Raw genomic sequence first — 18,684 nt, 5'->3', positions numbered from 1 at the left:
TTGTAACATTATTTATAAAACAGTTGAAAGTTCAAAAGAAAACAAGCATGTTTAAACAACAAGGTCAGGCATGCTATCAAAACAAGCAGGAAACCTTCAAAACTCAGCTGTGCCCAAGTGACAAAACTGTTACAAAATATCACATTAAAAAGGGGTCCTTTTGAAGGGGTCAAGAAGTACTTGCACCATCTATTTCAAATATATATCAGACCCAGGAAACTTTTCAGAGAACTTGTGGGAACAACACAGAACCGGAGGGCATCCACCCAACAGATCTAAAGAAATACAGGAACCAAACATCTGAATTACTGTTACACAACTATCAGAAGGCAATGTTCTCCTGACAATTCAAGTTTCACCAAGGCTCTTGAAGACACTGGGCCACCACATCAAAAGAAGAAAAGTTCTCACATAGAGAAAGAGAAGTAAATGGTTAAGAAATTTCATTGTGAAGAAAGATCATTCTCTTTGCTTCCTGTAACCTTGGTGTTTTCATTTGTGGAAATGACTATAATGACAAGCTATGGTCCATGTATAAAATACTTGTAATTTCCAAAGTCAAGATGTAATTCTATGAATCTTTGCTTTCTATGATTTGAAATGTCTTTTCACTCTTACTGGATTTGCCTAAATTACAGTAATTTTTTGTATTTTTGGTTTTTTGTTGTTTGGTTGCTGGGTTTTGGTTGTTTGGGTTTTGGGTTTTTTTGCTACAGTTGAATATTGATCATAAGTTTTGGAAAACAAAAAACATACAGTAAGTTCTGTATAAGATTTTTTAAAAGCAGCTTATACTTACCTGCTTTCTGACACTGTACTATCTTCTCATATAAGCTATCTGTATTTTCAACCAGAGTCCTGATGGTGTGAATCATCTGTAGAAAAAATAAATAAAAATATACAGAATATCAGTAAAATTAAATTTTTACTTAAAAGTTTTAATCTGTAAATGAAGCTTAAAATTGAACTCAAATCGATAAACTAATATTTATCGTTAAGATAATGAATACACTCCTTTCCCTGGTCATAATGAGGCAGCAAAGTGCCCTAGATGTAGCATAAAGGCATAAAAAATACAATTATTTTGGACTGTCTTCTCCATAATGCACTGCCTATCAAAGCAACTGGAAATGATACAACCAGGCAATTCACTTTTGGTGGCTTGGTTGAGATAACCTGGATGCAATTTTCCTCTTCCTTATGCACTCCAACATTCAGGATGATGATCACTCATTACTCAGTGCATCCTTTTTCCTAGGCATCATTCCACTGCTTTTCCGGATTTTTTCCTCTACATTTTCCCTTTTGTGGCTAGACCTGCCCTCATGTATGAGACAATGCTTTATGGAAGAAAACAAATCACTTGAGGCTGGTAGTGGAGGATAAGAAAAATAAATTATTCTTTTAGCTGATCTTTCTAAACAAAAAGCCTTTCAGGGAATCCCAGCTGAATGCACTAAGATGGAGCCATGCAGAATTTTCAGCCTAGGGTATGTACTGAGAAGTAACAACTTTGCTTCTCACCTTCCCCACTGACATCTCTGCTTTCCACTCAAGCAGACAATTTTCTCTCCACTAAAACAATGACTAAATTTTTGACATGTTACTTATGTGGGTGTTCATGTGGAACTTGCTTTTCCTTAGGAGATCACCATTTGCTTTCATGAGGAGGAACAATCCTCCTCATAAAAGCATGTTACAGGGAAAAAGGAATGTTACAGGGGAAAAAAAGCCCAAACCTCTCTCTATTCCTCAGAGAAAAATTACTGTAAGAGGCATAACTCCCTCACACATATTAGAAGGAGCCTTCTCCGGCTGAATGACATTGAGGCTGTTTTTCTGAACATTGCTCCAAGTAAGGCATAAATCAATTTTGAGAAGCAGGCAAGCAAGTCTCAGATTTTTGATCGTGGCAAGTGTGCAAGCAAGTGAGGAGGAAAAACACCTGCACAGACAAACTACTCTTCAGGCTTCTGTAACTGTCAGCTGCACAAAAATCTGGTTTAAACAAACGACAAAGCATTTAAAAATAATTCTAGTTCCATTTCTATTATTTCGGTTTGAACCAATAAAGAAAATGATGCAAACCCTGAATTTTTACTTGCTACACACAAACAGCATGTGAAAAAGCAACTTTAGAGTAGGTGGAGGTCATCATACTGGATAATTTAATTTAATTCTCACATCCAAATTAATCTCTCTTTAGAGTATCTACTTAGCCTGATTTATATGATGTCAGTTGTCGGGGTTGCTTTAAATAAATATAAATTATAATATATGAAGTAAAAATAACTTAATCAGGTTGCTAAGCTGCAAATGAAAAACTTTAGCTTACCACAGTTTAAACTGGATTGTTTTTTGAATATAAATATCAATTTTCACTCAAGCAAAAGCTACATATAGAAAGAATTATGCTGATTACTATTTAAGTGTAACAAATTGAAGACAATTTAAGTAAGAGAATACTATATTTCACCCACATAGGGAGCACTGCAAACCGACTATTCCTAATCAGTCAAGGAGAAAGCCCCATTTCACTGTGTTTCATTACTATTCAGTCTCTAAAACAGAACTCACAAATTGAAATAAGATCACTGTAAATTTGCTTGACAGGCAAGGATTTACCTGTTTCAATATGTATGTCACATAATAAATTTGTTTCTGCAGTGAATTTAAATTGAGAGAACCAAAACACAGCTGATGTCAGCTGTATACTTCCAATAGCTGATGTTATTTTGCTAACTGGCTGAAAGGAAACTGTAAAGCAGGTTTTCCTGAATTGAAAATCACCTTGAAAAATGAAATGCTGAGCACATATGACTCTTGGGCTTTTCTGGGCTGCTAATACACAATAATAAGAACTAGAGAGGGATTCCCTATCAATATGAGTCCTTTCACCTGAGCACTCTTTTGACTGGAATTCATGAAAAAAAGAGAACAACTGTGCTGCCTGTTCAAGGTATTTGTCTTGAAGGAATTGTAAGAAATATTACAACTGCCCTACACTGTTTTCCTGACCCGATGTGTTTAATAACATAATTTCTAAGTTATCTCAGTTAGGTCCTATTCCAGACACAGAACATATCTACCTGCTCTGCTTCCTTTCTATGGCCTACATGAACATCAGATAATTTAGAAGCAGTGGAGAACAAGTCTCAGCTGATTAGAAAACTTACTCTGAGACGCTGCACTGATTTTCAGAAATAAGAGAATTCTAAGATGAATAAAAATGCTTACATTACTGCTTTTTTGTTTACTTTCTGTATTGACAAAAGAAGAACATTTTACTGATTCTGCAGATGAAAGGAAAAGAAACTAATCACTGTATTAGTGCTCTTTCATCATGGTCAGGCTAACACTGAAGATTTATAATAACATGCCAATTTCATATTTCACAGTTACAGTATGGAAAGCTGCTAAATACCCTCAGATCAAAAGGAATACTCTCTTTGCAACCTCTGAAGAAAAATGGCAATGCATTTCATGTGGCAGAAATTATTCTAATATGTAGTTTTATATTATCAAGACCAGTAACAGTTACTTTCATTATCTTTGGTCTCTAAAATACATACAAAGCCGTATTTAAGATTAACAGCACTGCAGAGCAAAACTGGCAGAGCTAGCAATAATTCAGGGGTTGACTGCCACTACCATTCAATCACTGTTATGGAACACCCCAATTTTCAAATGTCCTTCCCTAAGAAAATAATGGAGCAGTATGCTGTGTGCATGAGTAGGTGTCACCTTCTAGTTGTGCTTGATTAATAAACTAATACTATTAGTCCATTATAATTTTATTCTTACATTGCTCTTCACCACACAGTCATATTTTAGTATGGATTCAGCTATCTGTTAAATTACTCTTAAGGAGTGTTTGAACATATGAATTCTTTCTAGTGTTCAAGCCAAAGTTTTAACCTCATGAAAACACTCATATAGACATTCACAGAGACTGAAAGACTTTTGGCAGACACAGCATATGGAACAACTATGTATAAATGCCTATATTTAAACAGAAAATTAATCCAAATATACTGGTATGTATATGTGTGATCAATATAAAAATGAAATAGAAAATGATGAGCAAAGAGGAGCTTCAGTGTGAAAACCACTATGTCTGCAGCAGAATAAGACATGGAAATCTCAAGGCAAATTAGTTGTGGAAATTGAGAAGAAAGACCAGGTAGGATCCGCTCTACACCAAATTAGTCCATATTGAACAAGGCAATCAATAAGCAGGTATTTTCTAACCACGTCTAACTTCTAGAATATTATCAGTGATAAATCTGGAAAGAGAAATGGAAACAAATGTAATAGGCAACAACCAGTTGCCACCCGATCATTAAAAATGTATTGCAAATTGCCCATGCATATTCAAGAAAAGAACACATGCTACATGAAGTTTAGTAAGCTATATTTTCTAGCAAGCCTCTTACAATACTGATTCACATTTCTAGCCTATGTTGCTTTTGTTTTGGAAGCAAAGATTCAAAATATCCAAAAATGGATTTTAAATACAGAACTTACAAGATATAGTGATGAAATTGCCTCAACTTTCCTTTCAATTCCCACCCCACCACCACACTCCAACCTCAGCATGACCAGAGAACTTCTCAGGTGCTCATTTCAGACTGGACTATCCTACTTTTTTTGTTGGTCAGTGGAAAACAGGAAATGCAGAATGGTATGCTTTATAGCCTTGAAATCATCACATTTTTGCAGAGGCCAGGTTAATAGTTTGATCTATTTGTTGTATTCTTCAAACTATATTGGTTAAATCATGCAAGCATTTTACCTAGTTATTCTAACAAGTGGATGAATGTCAAGAAAGATGTTTTAAAAATTAGGTAGCTATTATTATTATTATTATTTATCATTATCATTCAGAAATAAGCATTATATGATTAGTCCAGAATTCTCAATTACTATTGGATTATATACATTGTTCCTACTCTAAAAAGCCAATGATGATGGTTAGAAATCACAATTGTTGCTTCAAACAGTTGGAACTGAATTGTTAACAGTTCATCCCTTATGTGATGCTGTCCTCACAAACCAAATGAAAAAATCATATACTGAAAAAAAATCTATCCTCCTTCTCTGCAAAACAGAACTCTCTCATTAAGATGGTTACTTAAAATTATATATATAAATGTCTAGACTACCCTTTAGGATAGTTTTTTTATGTTTCAAAGTTTGTTGTCTTATGTGTTGTTTTATGAAAGAGTTAAGTGCTATGAACTAACACCATGTAGATCAATGCAAGTGCTCACATGTATGTTCACATGCATGTATTTGAAACCATTTCTTTAATTTCAGCTGAATTTGAACAAGATCTATTTCTACTAGGCTCACATAGCCAGGTCTTCTGGTAGGAGATAAAACATTCTGTTTATACCCTCAACTTGTGGAAAATATGTAACTGAACTCAACCGTAAATATTTTAAATATCACATTTAACAGAGGCCTTGGGAAAGAAATCTTTCAAAATCCCCAGGATTTACCCAATCCTCTGCATGTGGAACTGGTTGGTAGCATACAAGAAAACATCAGCTGTATTTTAAAATGGAAAAATCAACCAATTATAAACTGTGTCTGGCTGATGAAACTCAATGAGAGAAAACACCTTCACTGACACAAGGATGAACGTTATTTTTAGCAAGAAAAACGCATCACACATTCAAATTTCGACATCTGTAAATGTGTTGCCAATACTGCTAGACCTACATTCCAACAGCAAACCTTACAGTAGGTATAAATCAAATCTTCATTAAAATGGCACTCACATTCTACCTTCATCCAAACCTTTACATATTAGATACATTTCTGAAATCACAAACTACACCATTTCTAACAAATGTATGTATCTTTAGTATTCAGAAGCCAAACTGGAGCTCTTAACAGCAGTAATAAACATATAATTTGCATTTTTCAGACATTTTATTAAGCCCAAGATTATACAAATAGCACCATTATCAAACAGCCCTTCACAAAAATAGGAAACCAAACACAGGGCATTCCAAACTGCTAATAGCATCTGCACCACTTCAAAAGATGTGTTACACAGTGAGGATCAGAAGCTGCTACCATTGCCCCAAGCAGTAACACCCAGGAAAGGAACTCTGGTAGGGACTCCTTATAAACTCTTTGCCCTCGAGAACCATTATAGGTACCAGGACCTCAAACAAAACATGGTCAGCTCTAAGAGGATGTCTGTAAAAATTGTACCCAAGCAGTCCAGCAGTCAATGTCAATGCACCAAAAGGTATCTTTATTGTGGCACTGGAACAAGCAAATGAACTGTTCTTAGTCCTCTCAGTGATAATGGCCACAGTCAGCTTGCTCTGCAGCTGCATAAGGAGTTGTTTTAAACTGTATGTGCTGCCTTTTATTTTCTGCTGCAAAAGAATGGTGTTATAGCAAATAAGAAAGGAAATTGCTGTAAAATCAGATTGCAAACATCACAACTCAAATAAATTGTGTTCTAAATGTTCCTACAGTGTGGACACCACACTGAAAGAATTCTGAAACATCCAACTTCTAACAGGACCACCACAAACAACAGAAGTTGACTTCTACCAAGAAAAAAGCATTCACAGCTTTCCTCTGCTCTGGCAAGATTGTCACCATGTTGTAGAAGGCTACACACATTGGCTAAGCCTAATTTCCCTTTTGTAAACCCATGCTGAGTTTTTCCCATCTCTTTCTGTGAGGGTTTTTCAGTACAAAAAATATATGAAGTACTGTCTGGTACAAACCCACAGAGATTTAAGGAACTGGAGCATCTTTTATATGCGGAAAGGCTGAGAGGGCTGGGACTGGTCAGCCTGGAGCGGAGAAGGCTCAGGGGGAATCTTAGGTGGTCAAACACCGGAAGAAGTTTCCCAGATTGACTGTGGAATCTCCACCCTTGGTGATATTCAACAGCCAAGTAGACACAGTCCTGGGCAACCTGCTCTGTCTGATCCTGCTTTGAGCAGGGGGTTGGGGTTAGATGATCTCCAGAGATGTCTTCCAACCTAAACCACCCTATGTAAAAAAGAATTATAGTGAAGTTGACATATCCAGTCAAAAGAACTGAACTTTCTGGCTCAAGACAACAATCAATAGTAACATCTTTATAGATAAAAATCAGGTGTGGTTTTGCACAGAAAGTTCAAAGCTCTATAAACAAAAGGTGATCTTTCTCCTATCCAAATACAGTCCAAAGTACCAAGGTAAGAAAATCAAGCTGCTAACTGCTACTTCTCTACACACAGAGGATTAATCACATCAAACCAAATTTCCTTCAAAGCAGTAAGGTTTTTAGCAAATGTATTGTCTAAGTTAGAAAATATTTCTTCAACTGTACAAGAAAATAAATTTAGCAGAGCAGCAGAGAGTTATTAAAGTTAGAAGGGAGCTCAGGAGGTCATCTGATCCAAACCCCCTTGCTCATGCAGGGCCACTTACCATGGCTGGCTGCCCAGGGCCGTGTCCAGATGCTTTTGAGAGTCTCCAAAGCTGGAGACTCCACAATCTCTCTGGGCAACCTGTTCCAGTGTTCAGTCATCCTTAGAGTCAAAAAGTGTTACCTGATGTTCTGACAGAGCCTCCTGGTTTTCATTTCATGTCTTTTCTCCTGTTACTGGGCACCAATGGAAGTAGCTGCTCCTTGACCTCTTTGCACCCTCTTCTCAGGCATTCATACACATTGATAAGATCCCCTTCAGCCTTCTTTTCCCCAGACTAAACAATCCCAGCTCTCCCAGCCTTTCTGTGTAGGAGATGCTCCACCACCTTAGTGGCCCTCTGTTTGACTCTTCAGCACATCCATGCCTCCCTGGCACTGGGGAACCCAGGACAGGACACAGCACTGCAGATGTGGCCTCAGCAGCACTGAGTAGAGGGGAAGGAACACCTCCCCTCAAGCATAACTTATGTTATGATATAATCAAGTATTATGTTTCTCTTTAAACTTTAAACCACTGCCCTCTTCCAAAAAAAAAAATAAAGCAAACAAAAAAGCAGATAAAATTTCCCTTATGCTTACTGAACTTACTGGCATATTATGATAAAAATGTAATGCTGTACCTGACAGTGGCAGTTTATCCATTTAAGTGGAAAAAACATAGGAACAGACTCATGGTCTAACCTTTTCAGCCTACCTTTCCTCTCCCACCTCTTGTTGAAATGTTTTATATTCTAGAAAACACATACATGGAAAATGGTTTTTTTCTTTAGAAAGAAGCAAGACAAGATTATGCCATAATACTTTGCAGGATCAAAAGATCTAAGATATGAAATCCACTTAGCAAAACTAATTCTTGTAGGCCTGAGAAAAAATAGAACATAATCTGTTCTTAATTCTGCAGCAACCTAAAATGAATTAATTTCCCCCAGTTTAAGAAAATCTACCAAAGGAACAAACAGTCCACAAGTCCTCCATTAAAGAGAACTATTTGTTCTTAATTCCTCACGACTCAAGTATATGAGAAAGACTAGGTTGAAGACAGAGTAAATAATCAGCAGCTCTCTTCCAAACTATGTACCCAAGGACAATAAACCCTTTTTAAATCCAATAGTCACTGCTTTTCACTTTCCTGATAATCTGGGTTTTGTAGCAAAATTATTTTCATAATTTTAAAACTAAAGCTGATAGAATGAAAAACCATGTGAAAAGTGGACAATAAGTAAGGACACGTATATGAAATTAAAATATCCTCTATCTGTATAAGAAGCAAAAATCTATCATCTGTGTAAAAAAATTAATAGGCAGTTAATAGGTTATTTCTGAAATGAGAACCATCAGTAGCAGCTCTAATAGCCACAATTTTTTTCACACAGATGGACTCAAAAAGACAAACACCAAATTGAAAACTTATTGAGAAAGAGAACTCCTATTGGAAGTATGTAATACATATGAGAAGTTGCCTATGCATCTGACCTATTTTATGCTCTTCCATAAACATTTCACTGGACTACATTAAAACAGGACAGAAAGCTACACGCACTCCTCTTCCTGAGTAGCTGTATTATTTTATGCTCTTATGAATTCTGTGAGTCAGCCATTAGACATAATGGGATTAGTGAGAGGATACAAAAAGCTTCACCATCCATGCTCTCAAAAAGAAATGCAGAAATCTTGACTTCACAGAAGCATTAAATTGTCATTATCAGAGCTTTTCAATCAATGCAAAGCAGCTCATACTTTACAACATTTGGCACTGGAGCCTTGAGTACCCAAAATTAGACATTTGCTTTGTGGACTGAAAAAGCCCAGCATAAGCTAAGGTTATCATCTGCAGCTCTGTTTTTGGAAGCATAATTACAACCTTCATGTTGTTATAAAACAGGAAAATAAAAACTGATAATAAGCAGCACAACTCTTTCTGAAGAAACTGTCCAAGCTATTCACTATATTTTCCATGAATGCTTTGTTTTCAGTTTTTATGACAGACTAACAGCTACACAATCAGTAACTATTTCAATTAATCTCAAAAACCAGGATCTACAATTACTATAATTTATTAAACATGGCAAAAACCATTACCTGGGCTATTTGCAATATTAAATTGCAATGAGTGATGTATGTTTTCCCTTAGATCTCTTTGCCACCAAACTATATCCATTTATTACTTAAATAAAGACAGTTCTATTCTGCAGAGACTGATAATGAAAGTAAGCAATACTGTAGAAAGCCAGAGGCAATAATGGAAACAGTGAGACACTGTGTGTTATCACAATTTAAATACTGCATTTGTGTTGCCAACTCTGAAATTTACTGTTTTAACACACATTATAACAATCTACCACTAAGACTGAGAAAGTTGTTGAAAGGAAGTCTAAGCAGCTACATACCTCCCACCTTGATGATCTTTGCAAATCTGGGGGCAGCATTAATTCATACAGCTTCCAGAGTGCTTAGCTACTTGAGCTACATCAAAGTTGCAGGAGCTATATCCACTATCTCTAATCCACTTATTGGGAAAACACACCCTTAATGCAAAAATCAACACAAGCAAGTGTCTTTAAAAGTTCTTTTCCTGCTGGAGCACCAGGTTGAGTCCAACATTCACTTTAGCTATCAGAAAAGATCTAATAACTTTAAAAGCCTAAAAATTTAATGGTAACTTTATTTTAATATGAGCATTTGAAAGGAAACTTTGTCAAATGCTTTTGAAAATCTAACCAGACTGATCTGCTGTGTCTACATGCTTTTTGACATCAAAGAACTCCAAGGGATTAATGAGCCCTTCATTTTATAAAAGCTGTATTGACTCTTCGTCAACATGACACATTTTTCTTCTCCATGTTTCTTCTAATTTTCTTCTTCAAAACAGTTTCCACCCATTTTCACAGTACAGATGTCAGCCTGTCTGATCTGTAATTTCATCATCTTCCCTGGAAATCTCTTAAAACACTGGTACCACACTAACAACTTTGATAGTCAGTCTCAAGTGAGAGAATACACACAACAATTAGCAGTTTCGATACATCAACTCTTGAGATCTTTCAGAACTCTTAAATGAGTATCTCCTCTTCCTGCTGTATTATTTTCCCAGTCTTTTACCTTTCCTCTGTAATATCTTCTGTCAGCCTTTCACTTACAGATGAATTCTGCAATTAGTCTTTCATAAAGAAGCGTTTCATGTGAAACCTTGATCTCTACAGGTATATAGATGCAAAAACTAATTAAGCGTTGTGGCTTTGCCTCTTTAGCTGGGGCTTTCTTTTAAACATTGATCAGCTAGTGAACTTACATAATCTTTGACTGACTTCTGTTACTGCTTTTTCAGAAAAGAGGTTACTGTTATTTTTAAGATCATTTTAGCAATTCTTCACTGTCAGTTCTCTTTTATTTCTTATTTAACCATGGCAGGGTTAAATATGGATCCTGTCTTCCCCATTTGCACATGACTTCAGGTATTTGGAAGATGCCTTATTTTCATGAGAACCTCCTCCATGTTGTTCTCCCCAAGTGTTTTTGATAAGTGCTACATATTTACTTCAAACTCCCCAGGCGGTATCTTTAGTGTCTGTGATGTCTGTTCTTTTGACTACTTCTTTTATCTTTTTGTTTTGTTTTATGTAGTTATGCTCTCAAGTATAAAAGCAAGGAATAATAGCTTTTCAACCTTCTGTGCAAAGCATTAAATTCTCTTCTTCATAAGCCAGATAATACTAAGAGATAAATTGTAACATGGAAAACTCATGGAGCTTAACTTCAAAGTCATGGGCTCAAGGACAACATTCTGAACCAACTGGGCTCAGAACACAGCTCTCATGGTCTATGCCAGTCACATATTCCTCAGGAATGGTACTATATGGAAAAATCTGAATTTTCTTCAAGTGCACAATGCAAGTGATGAGCAGATGTTATCACGTGATTTAAAATCATGTGATATCCAAAGACTGGGTTCTGCTACAGGAGATTGGTGCTACTGAACTCAGCCTCCTCTGACACAACCAGAAATTGAATATTTAGGCCTTTGCACAAGTTGAAGCAACATTTTCACTCAGTTTTAGGAGAGAATTACCAGCACTGCATCCAGCATTTTTTTGGTTGCCCCAGAAGTTTGCAACCTCAAAGGGTAATTTGGGGAACAAAGGCTTCTCAGCTGAATAACCCTGACACATTAGCAGGCTGAGTTGAAATAGAAGTTTTGCTCTACATGTTTCTCAAGATACAAATCTATAATCACAGCATAACTGTAATCCTCCTTACTGTATTTGCACAGTAACCATAACCAAGGACCTACATCAAAAACAGGAAACTAATACAGTTTTTATGAACTAAATCTAAATCAAAACAGATCTGCTAATCACTCTTTCTTAGGCCCTGTGAAAGAGGCAATGAACATACCCTTGGCTTCCTACAGAATTATGGAGTTAATCCAACACGCCCAATAAATCTCTGCTCAATTAATCTATATTAATATCAAAATGAGTTTTAAAAGTGAAGAATTTTTAAAATTTTGAGCAGTAGCTGAAGTTTGAGAGGATTACTAATATTTTACCAAACCTTGACAATCAGTCCTTTTCAGAGAGGCTTTTAATAGCCCTATTAGTATCAATCCAGTCTGTAACTCTACCAGATATAGTGTCAAATTATCTGCTTTCCAGTTCAAGTTCAAAATATAGCCTATCTTATTTAGTTTATCTCATTGCTGAAATTTCCAGCTCTGTAACATGAAGTTAACTTCTGCATGATTGCACCTGCAATCTGCTCTATTGAGTCAGTAGCTGGAAAGAGCCAAAAATAAGGTAACCGGATTTAAGCTTACTACAGCACTGCTCATCCCCAATGATATGGTGTTTTCCAATTTAATAGTGTCGCTCTCTTTTAATACCTCTCACTTTCATTATCTCTCAACTCCCACCACCAATAAACACAACCTGCTTTCATGACCTTCCCTAGGGTATATATACAAAATCTATTCACCTTATTTGATTTCATTTAAATAAAATACAGACTTATACCACATTCTGTAGACATTCTGAATTACAAAATCACCTCAAAAAAAAAAAATTAAAAACCACCCCAAAAACTGAAAAATTTGAACTAGAAGCATTATCTAATTAGGATTTAATAACATCTAATCCTAATTACTGTAGCAGCACTACTGATTTTTCACACAGGTACAGTTATCTGCCTGTTCCTTGTTAGTTTTTCTCTTAGAAGTAAATGCCTGCTTGCAAAGTTCAGAAAACCCTGTCCTCAGCAAATGGGGCCCTTCATCCTCCACTAAGGGCAAACAGAGACAGTCAAGTTCTCAACAGTATCTGGCTTTATTTGCATGGTACTCTAGGATATCTCTGAAGTGCTCTTATACTCATCACTGAATAATGCTGCAGACTGAAGGTGACATAATTTATTTTTTTTTCTCTTGCCATAGTATAACTTTTAAGGTTTACTTACTGTTTATCTTAAAGGTTATAAGACATTTTTAAAAACATGCAATGGTGTGGAAGAGGCACTTGCCTTAACTCCAAGCTTCAGTCTGCAGCACTGATCAGTGATGGGTGTGATGACACCAACAGAGTGCATGCTGAAGTATCACATAAAGGAAGCTGAAGTTCATGAACAAGAGGGAAAAATAAAACATTGTTAAACAGATAAAAGATGGTAGGGTGAAAAATACTCAGGAGCATGGAGAAGTTAAAGAAAAATACACCTGCAGTTTTTGCCTTTCTCAAAAATTCCTAGATATATTTGGTTTTTCTTATCCAGAAATGATACCTCAGTTCCTATAACATCGGTTTTTCAACCCATGACTAGTGCTAGCCTTGATCACTTAACAGCTCCTCCATTAAGTGAATGCAGATAATTTAAGAAAGCTATTTAACTATGTGCTATTTGTTTAAAGATAAAACCCCCAAATATCTACTGACACACTATTTTATTATCATTTACCTCGTTTCTTTAAAAAAACTCATGTTACACTGAAGATACTCTTTCCTTTCCATCAGCCCCTGCAGTATTCCACTTATTTGCAATTATCAAATTACCAAATTACCAATTACCAAAGGTGGACTGACTGTCCTGCTGTTCAGGTCTGGCATCCTGTCCCACTTGACAGAGCAACAAGGAGTTCTTCATGCACTCCCAGTGTAAACAAATTCTGAATAATTAAAATCTTAAATATTGCCTTCTATATTTATTATTGTTTTATAGAAAAGAGAGTATTTCTGACATACAAGAATCTCTTCATTAGCTAAAAAAAATCATAAACCTGAAACAATCACACTTTGAGAATGCCATTGCACATGCCACATTGAGAGGGCACACAAGGTAGTGAGAGCCTATGCATGCATTTATGGTATACCAATCCAGGTTTGTTTCATAAACATTGAACTCTATTTTTTTATCCACATGATTTCATACAGTACCTGACACCCTGGAAGTACAGAGATGCATCATTCTAACCTGTACTGAGACCTAAGCCAGCAGAAAGTAAGACAAATAGGTAATCATTACTTTGTCAGTACATCTGCCCTTCCACAATTTGGCATGAAGAACTCTCATTAAGCAGAATTTTACACCCACGTACTAATGAATCGTGACAAAAATATCCCAAGTCAAAACTAACGAGGTAAGATTTGTCCTTTTGAGGGCTCATTATATAGACACACACCAAAATCATACAACCCCCCCAAACCATAAAACTGTCAGACTCTGAACATCTGCCACTACAGCAAATACCATATATGAACTAAACACTCACATTTCTTCTTCTCTCTTTGAGGAAAGGATGATGATACAGATGTCTCCCACTCTTTCACAATGTGCTTTCAGAAATAAGAGCACAGGAATATGTCTCCCATGGCTGACTTCATTTCCCAGCATACCCTACAGATTTTAATTGCCTAAAATCTTTTGTCAAACTGAACAGAGTATTAGCAAAAGCCAAATGTCACAAATTTAAATGCGTCTTATTATTTTAACTTATATTTGATTAAAATAACCTTAAATTTACTTATCTTCAATACCATTTAGAGCTAGAAGCACTATCATACTCTTTCTTTGAAATTGAGTATTTCTATTTTAGGGACAAGAAGATGGACAAATGCTTTTTTGGCCAGTAAATAAATGTTCTATTACTTTTACATGTATAAGTGAAGTATAGATTTCTCAAGTACAGAAATATTCAAATCATGTATAGAGTATAATATGTGTGGGGAAAAAACCATATGTGAGAGCCAAAGAGCAAAGCAAACTTAGATTGTAAAGATTTCTGGAGTCACAAGTCACCTTTGTCTAAGTATATTTTAAAAAAATGTATTCCAGATTTAGAACTATGATTTTAAGTACCTAGAATACCTCAGTCACTAACAAGCAGCAACACCACATCAGAACAAACTGCAGGTAAAGACATCTCCAGCAAGAAAACAGAACTTCTTTACTTGTTGCAGCTGTAATCCCAACAGTCAAGCTTGTTTACATCCTAATTACAGCGATATCCTGTAAGCCCCCACTAAGAGGATATGCACGATCTTCTTGTAGCTCTGCTGTCACTGCAGCCCGATTTTGTGTCATCTATGGCACCACTGAACTACACAAACCCTGCCTTCATTGCTAATTGTCAATGAGTGGTTTTTGCACTTTGGTATAGCATAATTCTAAAGCTACCTTTTCTTTAGAAAGCAGTAGTTTACAAGCTATATATCTGAAACAGGGATACTGGTTAATTTTTCTCCATTTTTTTTCAGGCAAGTGACCCGATGCTGCCAGATAAGGTTTCTCATTTTAGCACACAAAATTATTGCAAAATCATCATCACATGAAAGAAAACATTAAATAAATGATTAAATAATCAATTAAACTCTGCCACATCACTTCAGTGGCAGTAAGGAGGACATTTCAAATCAAACCCTTCTTGATCTTTTTTCCACATTTCAAATTAATGCAAAGCAGATGTAAATGAGTATTTATTGGTGCGTCAGTTCTTCCTTCTTTTTTTACTGCAACATGTTTAATTTCCACTCTCTAGACACAATTTATGTATTTACTGAAACATAATGTCTGAAATTAACGTTACAGATGCTTACATGTGTAAAAATGGCTAATCAAATGACATCTGTAAGAAAGATAGAGAAAAGGAAAATAAAAGAGCATGTGTAGAATTTTACATGCCAAGGTGCTTATAAAACTACAGTGCCTAAAAGCAGTGCCTGACATTCTTGTATTCGATGTTGAGCCAAAGCCAAAATAAACCAAGGTCCCCCAAGCAAAAAATGTAAAGTAGTAAGAGGTTTATAGATACAAAGTAAGTTTCAAACTACTGTAAAACAGGTAAATCAATACATTCTCTTCTTCATGTTAAATCCTCTTGACAATAACCACTTTACCTTCTGAGGTGTGCAGCACGTGTTTGCATGCAGTATATCAATAATCTCTATGTTTTACTCTGTATGAAAACACTACCATTGCTGTACATTTGTGGGAGTAACTCAAGCACAAGTAATGAAGCACGAAATAGGAAGTCACAGGTTAAAATAGGAAGTCACAGGTTTTAAAACAAGCATAGTACAGTATATTAAATATACATTTAAAAAGTCTTTCAAACAGACAATATAAGACAACCACAAAAAACTACTCACCATTTCATATGCTGTTACAATCTTTTTCAAGACCTCTGGAACAATCCCTTGGAGCTCCATAGTTGGATACTGATCATTGAGATTCACTACTACCAAGGGTGTATTATCAGGCCCAACCAAGTGCATAGACACAGCCAAAATGCACTGCATAAGATTTGCTACAGGAGAGAGGCCACATAATTCTTTGAATGAAACTACTGCATTCTGCAAAAAGGAAAGAAAGAGTTTCCTTTACAGTTAAATATGAAATTTAAAGTCTTGTTATTTCAGGATAAAATACTTCACTGTTATACTTGAGCTACAATGGTTGTGCTACAATTACCACAGCTTTTCCCTGAGGAACTGGCATTTTCAAAATCAACCAATACTACACATACATTTTACAAAAATGTTTAAAATTCAAGAAATGCAGTACATGCCACAGGAAAAAAACATCTATTTAGAACAAGCATATCTCCTCTCTATCATGGCTAACATTAACTATGGAAATAAACAGATTCTAAAACATAGTGGTAATATATTTTGAAAATTTTCAAGACATTTTTTAAATGCCACCAAGTGAAAACAATATTAGATGCTGAATGTCCCAATTAAGCAAAGTGAAGCAGAAGGAAGAATTCAGCACATTTGTAACTTTAAACATACCTGAACTACAGTCTAGACATGCTGTGGATCTGTGGGCTCCCATTTGGTGTGATTCACAAACCCAGCATTCTATTATTGAAGTATTCTTATCACAGAGCCACACTTAAGTGAATTTTTTAAGGTACCTTAACTTAAATACTGATTCTGTACCTTTCCTTAAGAATTTTTTAGTCATATTTTATACCTAGTATGGTAGAATATAATGCCATAAGTTTAAACTTGAAGAAAGTTTACAGCATTGGAAATACAGTGTGACTCTAAGTAGCCACTGACATTCCATGATGGGAATATTGTCAGCACTGTATAGAATTTAGGATTTTTGTACCAATTGGGAACTGGTGATCTATGGCAGATCTGGAGTTTGTGTTCCTGTAGGAAATAAAAATGCAAATATGGTATATTTAAGTTACAAATGTGCTCAGTGCTCCTTTCTCTCATGTTGCACTCAGGTAGAGTATCTGGTACAAATTGTCACTTTAATCCAAACCACTTTCCATCTTGCTGGCATGGTAAGACTCTTTTGTGGACATGTCTCTTAGAAAGACATAATGCCAACTTTAACTCAAACAGGAATCAAATGTGAAATATTTTGCTCTCCCTTTATCAGACAAAATACCAAAGCAGACTTCCAAATATGTATGCACAGCTTATTCATGCAAAATTCTGTGAACGTGAAATTGCACCTACCCAGTCACTTAGAGTGTACTTTTAGTAAATGTCCAGGAAACAGAAATGTCTTTTATCAACTGATGTACACTTCAATGACACAATAATTACACAGCTCAAGAGACAGACACTGAGAAATCCATTCAAACAGATTTTGCTCAAGATAAGTACATGGCTTTTTGGCTTGAGATAAGCCATTAAGAAATAACCATTTTACAGAGAGGTTAACGAGGACCCAGGGATTGTATCAATTCATTAATGACAGGAGGACAGGACTAATATGTACAACTACAGTAACTCCTGCCTTTGGACTCCAATTCTATATCCAGACACTATTCCTCATACTGTTAAGTAACTTAAACATGTAACATCACATCCAGTCCAATCACCCATGTTATACTTTTATCAGTGATTAATATGTAAGAAGTTATGACATCAGCTTTTGTCATGGTAATATAGGAACAAAAAGAAACAAAAAAGGCAATTCCTATACAGATTCAGAGAAACTATTAAACTTGCTGCTGTTTTTTAATATTAAACTATTAAACATTTTCCTTCTTTCTTTTTATTCCATCTTATATTAAAAAAATGAAACTCACCAACTTTGCCCTTTATAATCTGGCTTCTGAGGATACATTGGTCATAAAAACCATTACAATTTATAAAACAAAATTTCAGTAATACAAAAATTAAATAAATCTCACATTTCCTGGCATAAATTGATACTTATTTTAATGGAGTGGTTTATTTGCTTTTATTAGCTGTAAAAACTTAGTTTCACAGAGTCTAAATGGTGCACATTATATAATCTGTTAGCAAAGTTAAGAAAAATTAATCTCCCCTCATGTGCTTAAAATATCTTCTTGATAGCATTTGGAGATAATGATAAATCTAGTTGATAGCACATCTTTCAAACTGACTGAATAAAATACATAAAATACCTTTTAATATCTCATGTTCAAAGAAACCCCACTGTAGAGTCTGGTTTCAATTATATCATTACACTGTGCATATACTGCAGCATGCACATTCAAGAGTTTAATGTAGCTAAACAAAATTCTATGATTTCACTGCTTCCTCAACTCAGCTCTTCCTTGAAAAGCATCTTAAAATACAGTACTCTTCATTCTACAGAATTCTAGCCTTCAGTAGGTTAACTTCAGGTAAAGTTCATTTTACATGCAGCCTGTAATTTGAAACATTTATGAGTCAAAGTATCATCCCAATATTTTTTAAATTATCTTTTAAAAAAGCAAATTTATGTACCAAGTAGAATGGGAGAGCTGCATA

General features: G+C 35.5%; 1 protein-coding gene across 1 annotated transcript in view; it reads right to left on the bottom strand.

Moving 5' to 3' along the window:
* PLCL2 (phospholipase C like 2) overlaps window positions 1-18,684 on the bottom strand; it is a 100,384-nt gene that overhangs the window by 23,059 nt on the left and 58,641 nt on the right. Inside the window, exons 4-5 of the mRNA XM_071429300.1 lie at window positions 16,084-16,287; window positions 800-875 (exon numbers count right to left, since the gene is read on the bottom strand). Coding sequence (XP_071285401.1) covers window positions 800-875; window positions 16,084-16,287 — 280 coding nt within the window. The remainder of the gene's footprint in view (window positions 1-799; window positions 876-16,083; window positions 16,288-18,684) is intronic.

This window comes from Agelaius tricolor, unplaced genomic scaffold (assembly GCF_023055355.1).
Source record: "Agelaius tricolor isolate 1412-34295 unplaced genomic scaffold, bAgeTri1.0.p SCAF_6, whole genome shotgun sequence".
In the NCBI taxonomy this organism is placed as follows: Eukaryota; Metazoa; Chordata; class Aves; order Passeriformes; family Icteridae; genus Agelaius; species Agelaius tricolor.
Note: the sequence above shows the minus strand (reverse complement) of the source record. Positions and strands in the feature narration are given on the sequence as shown.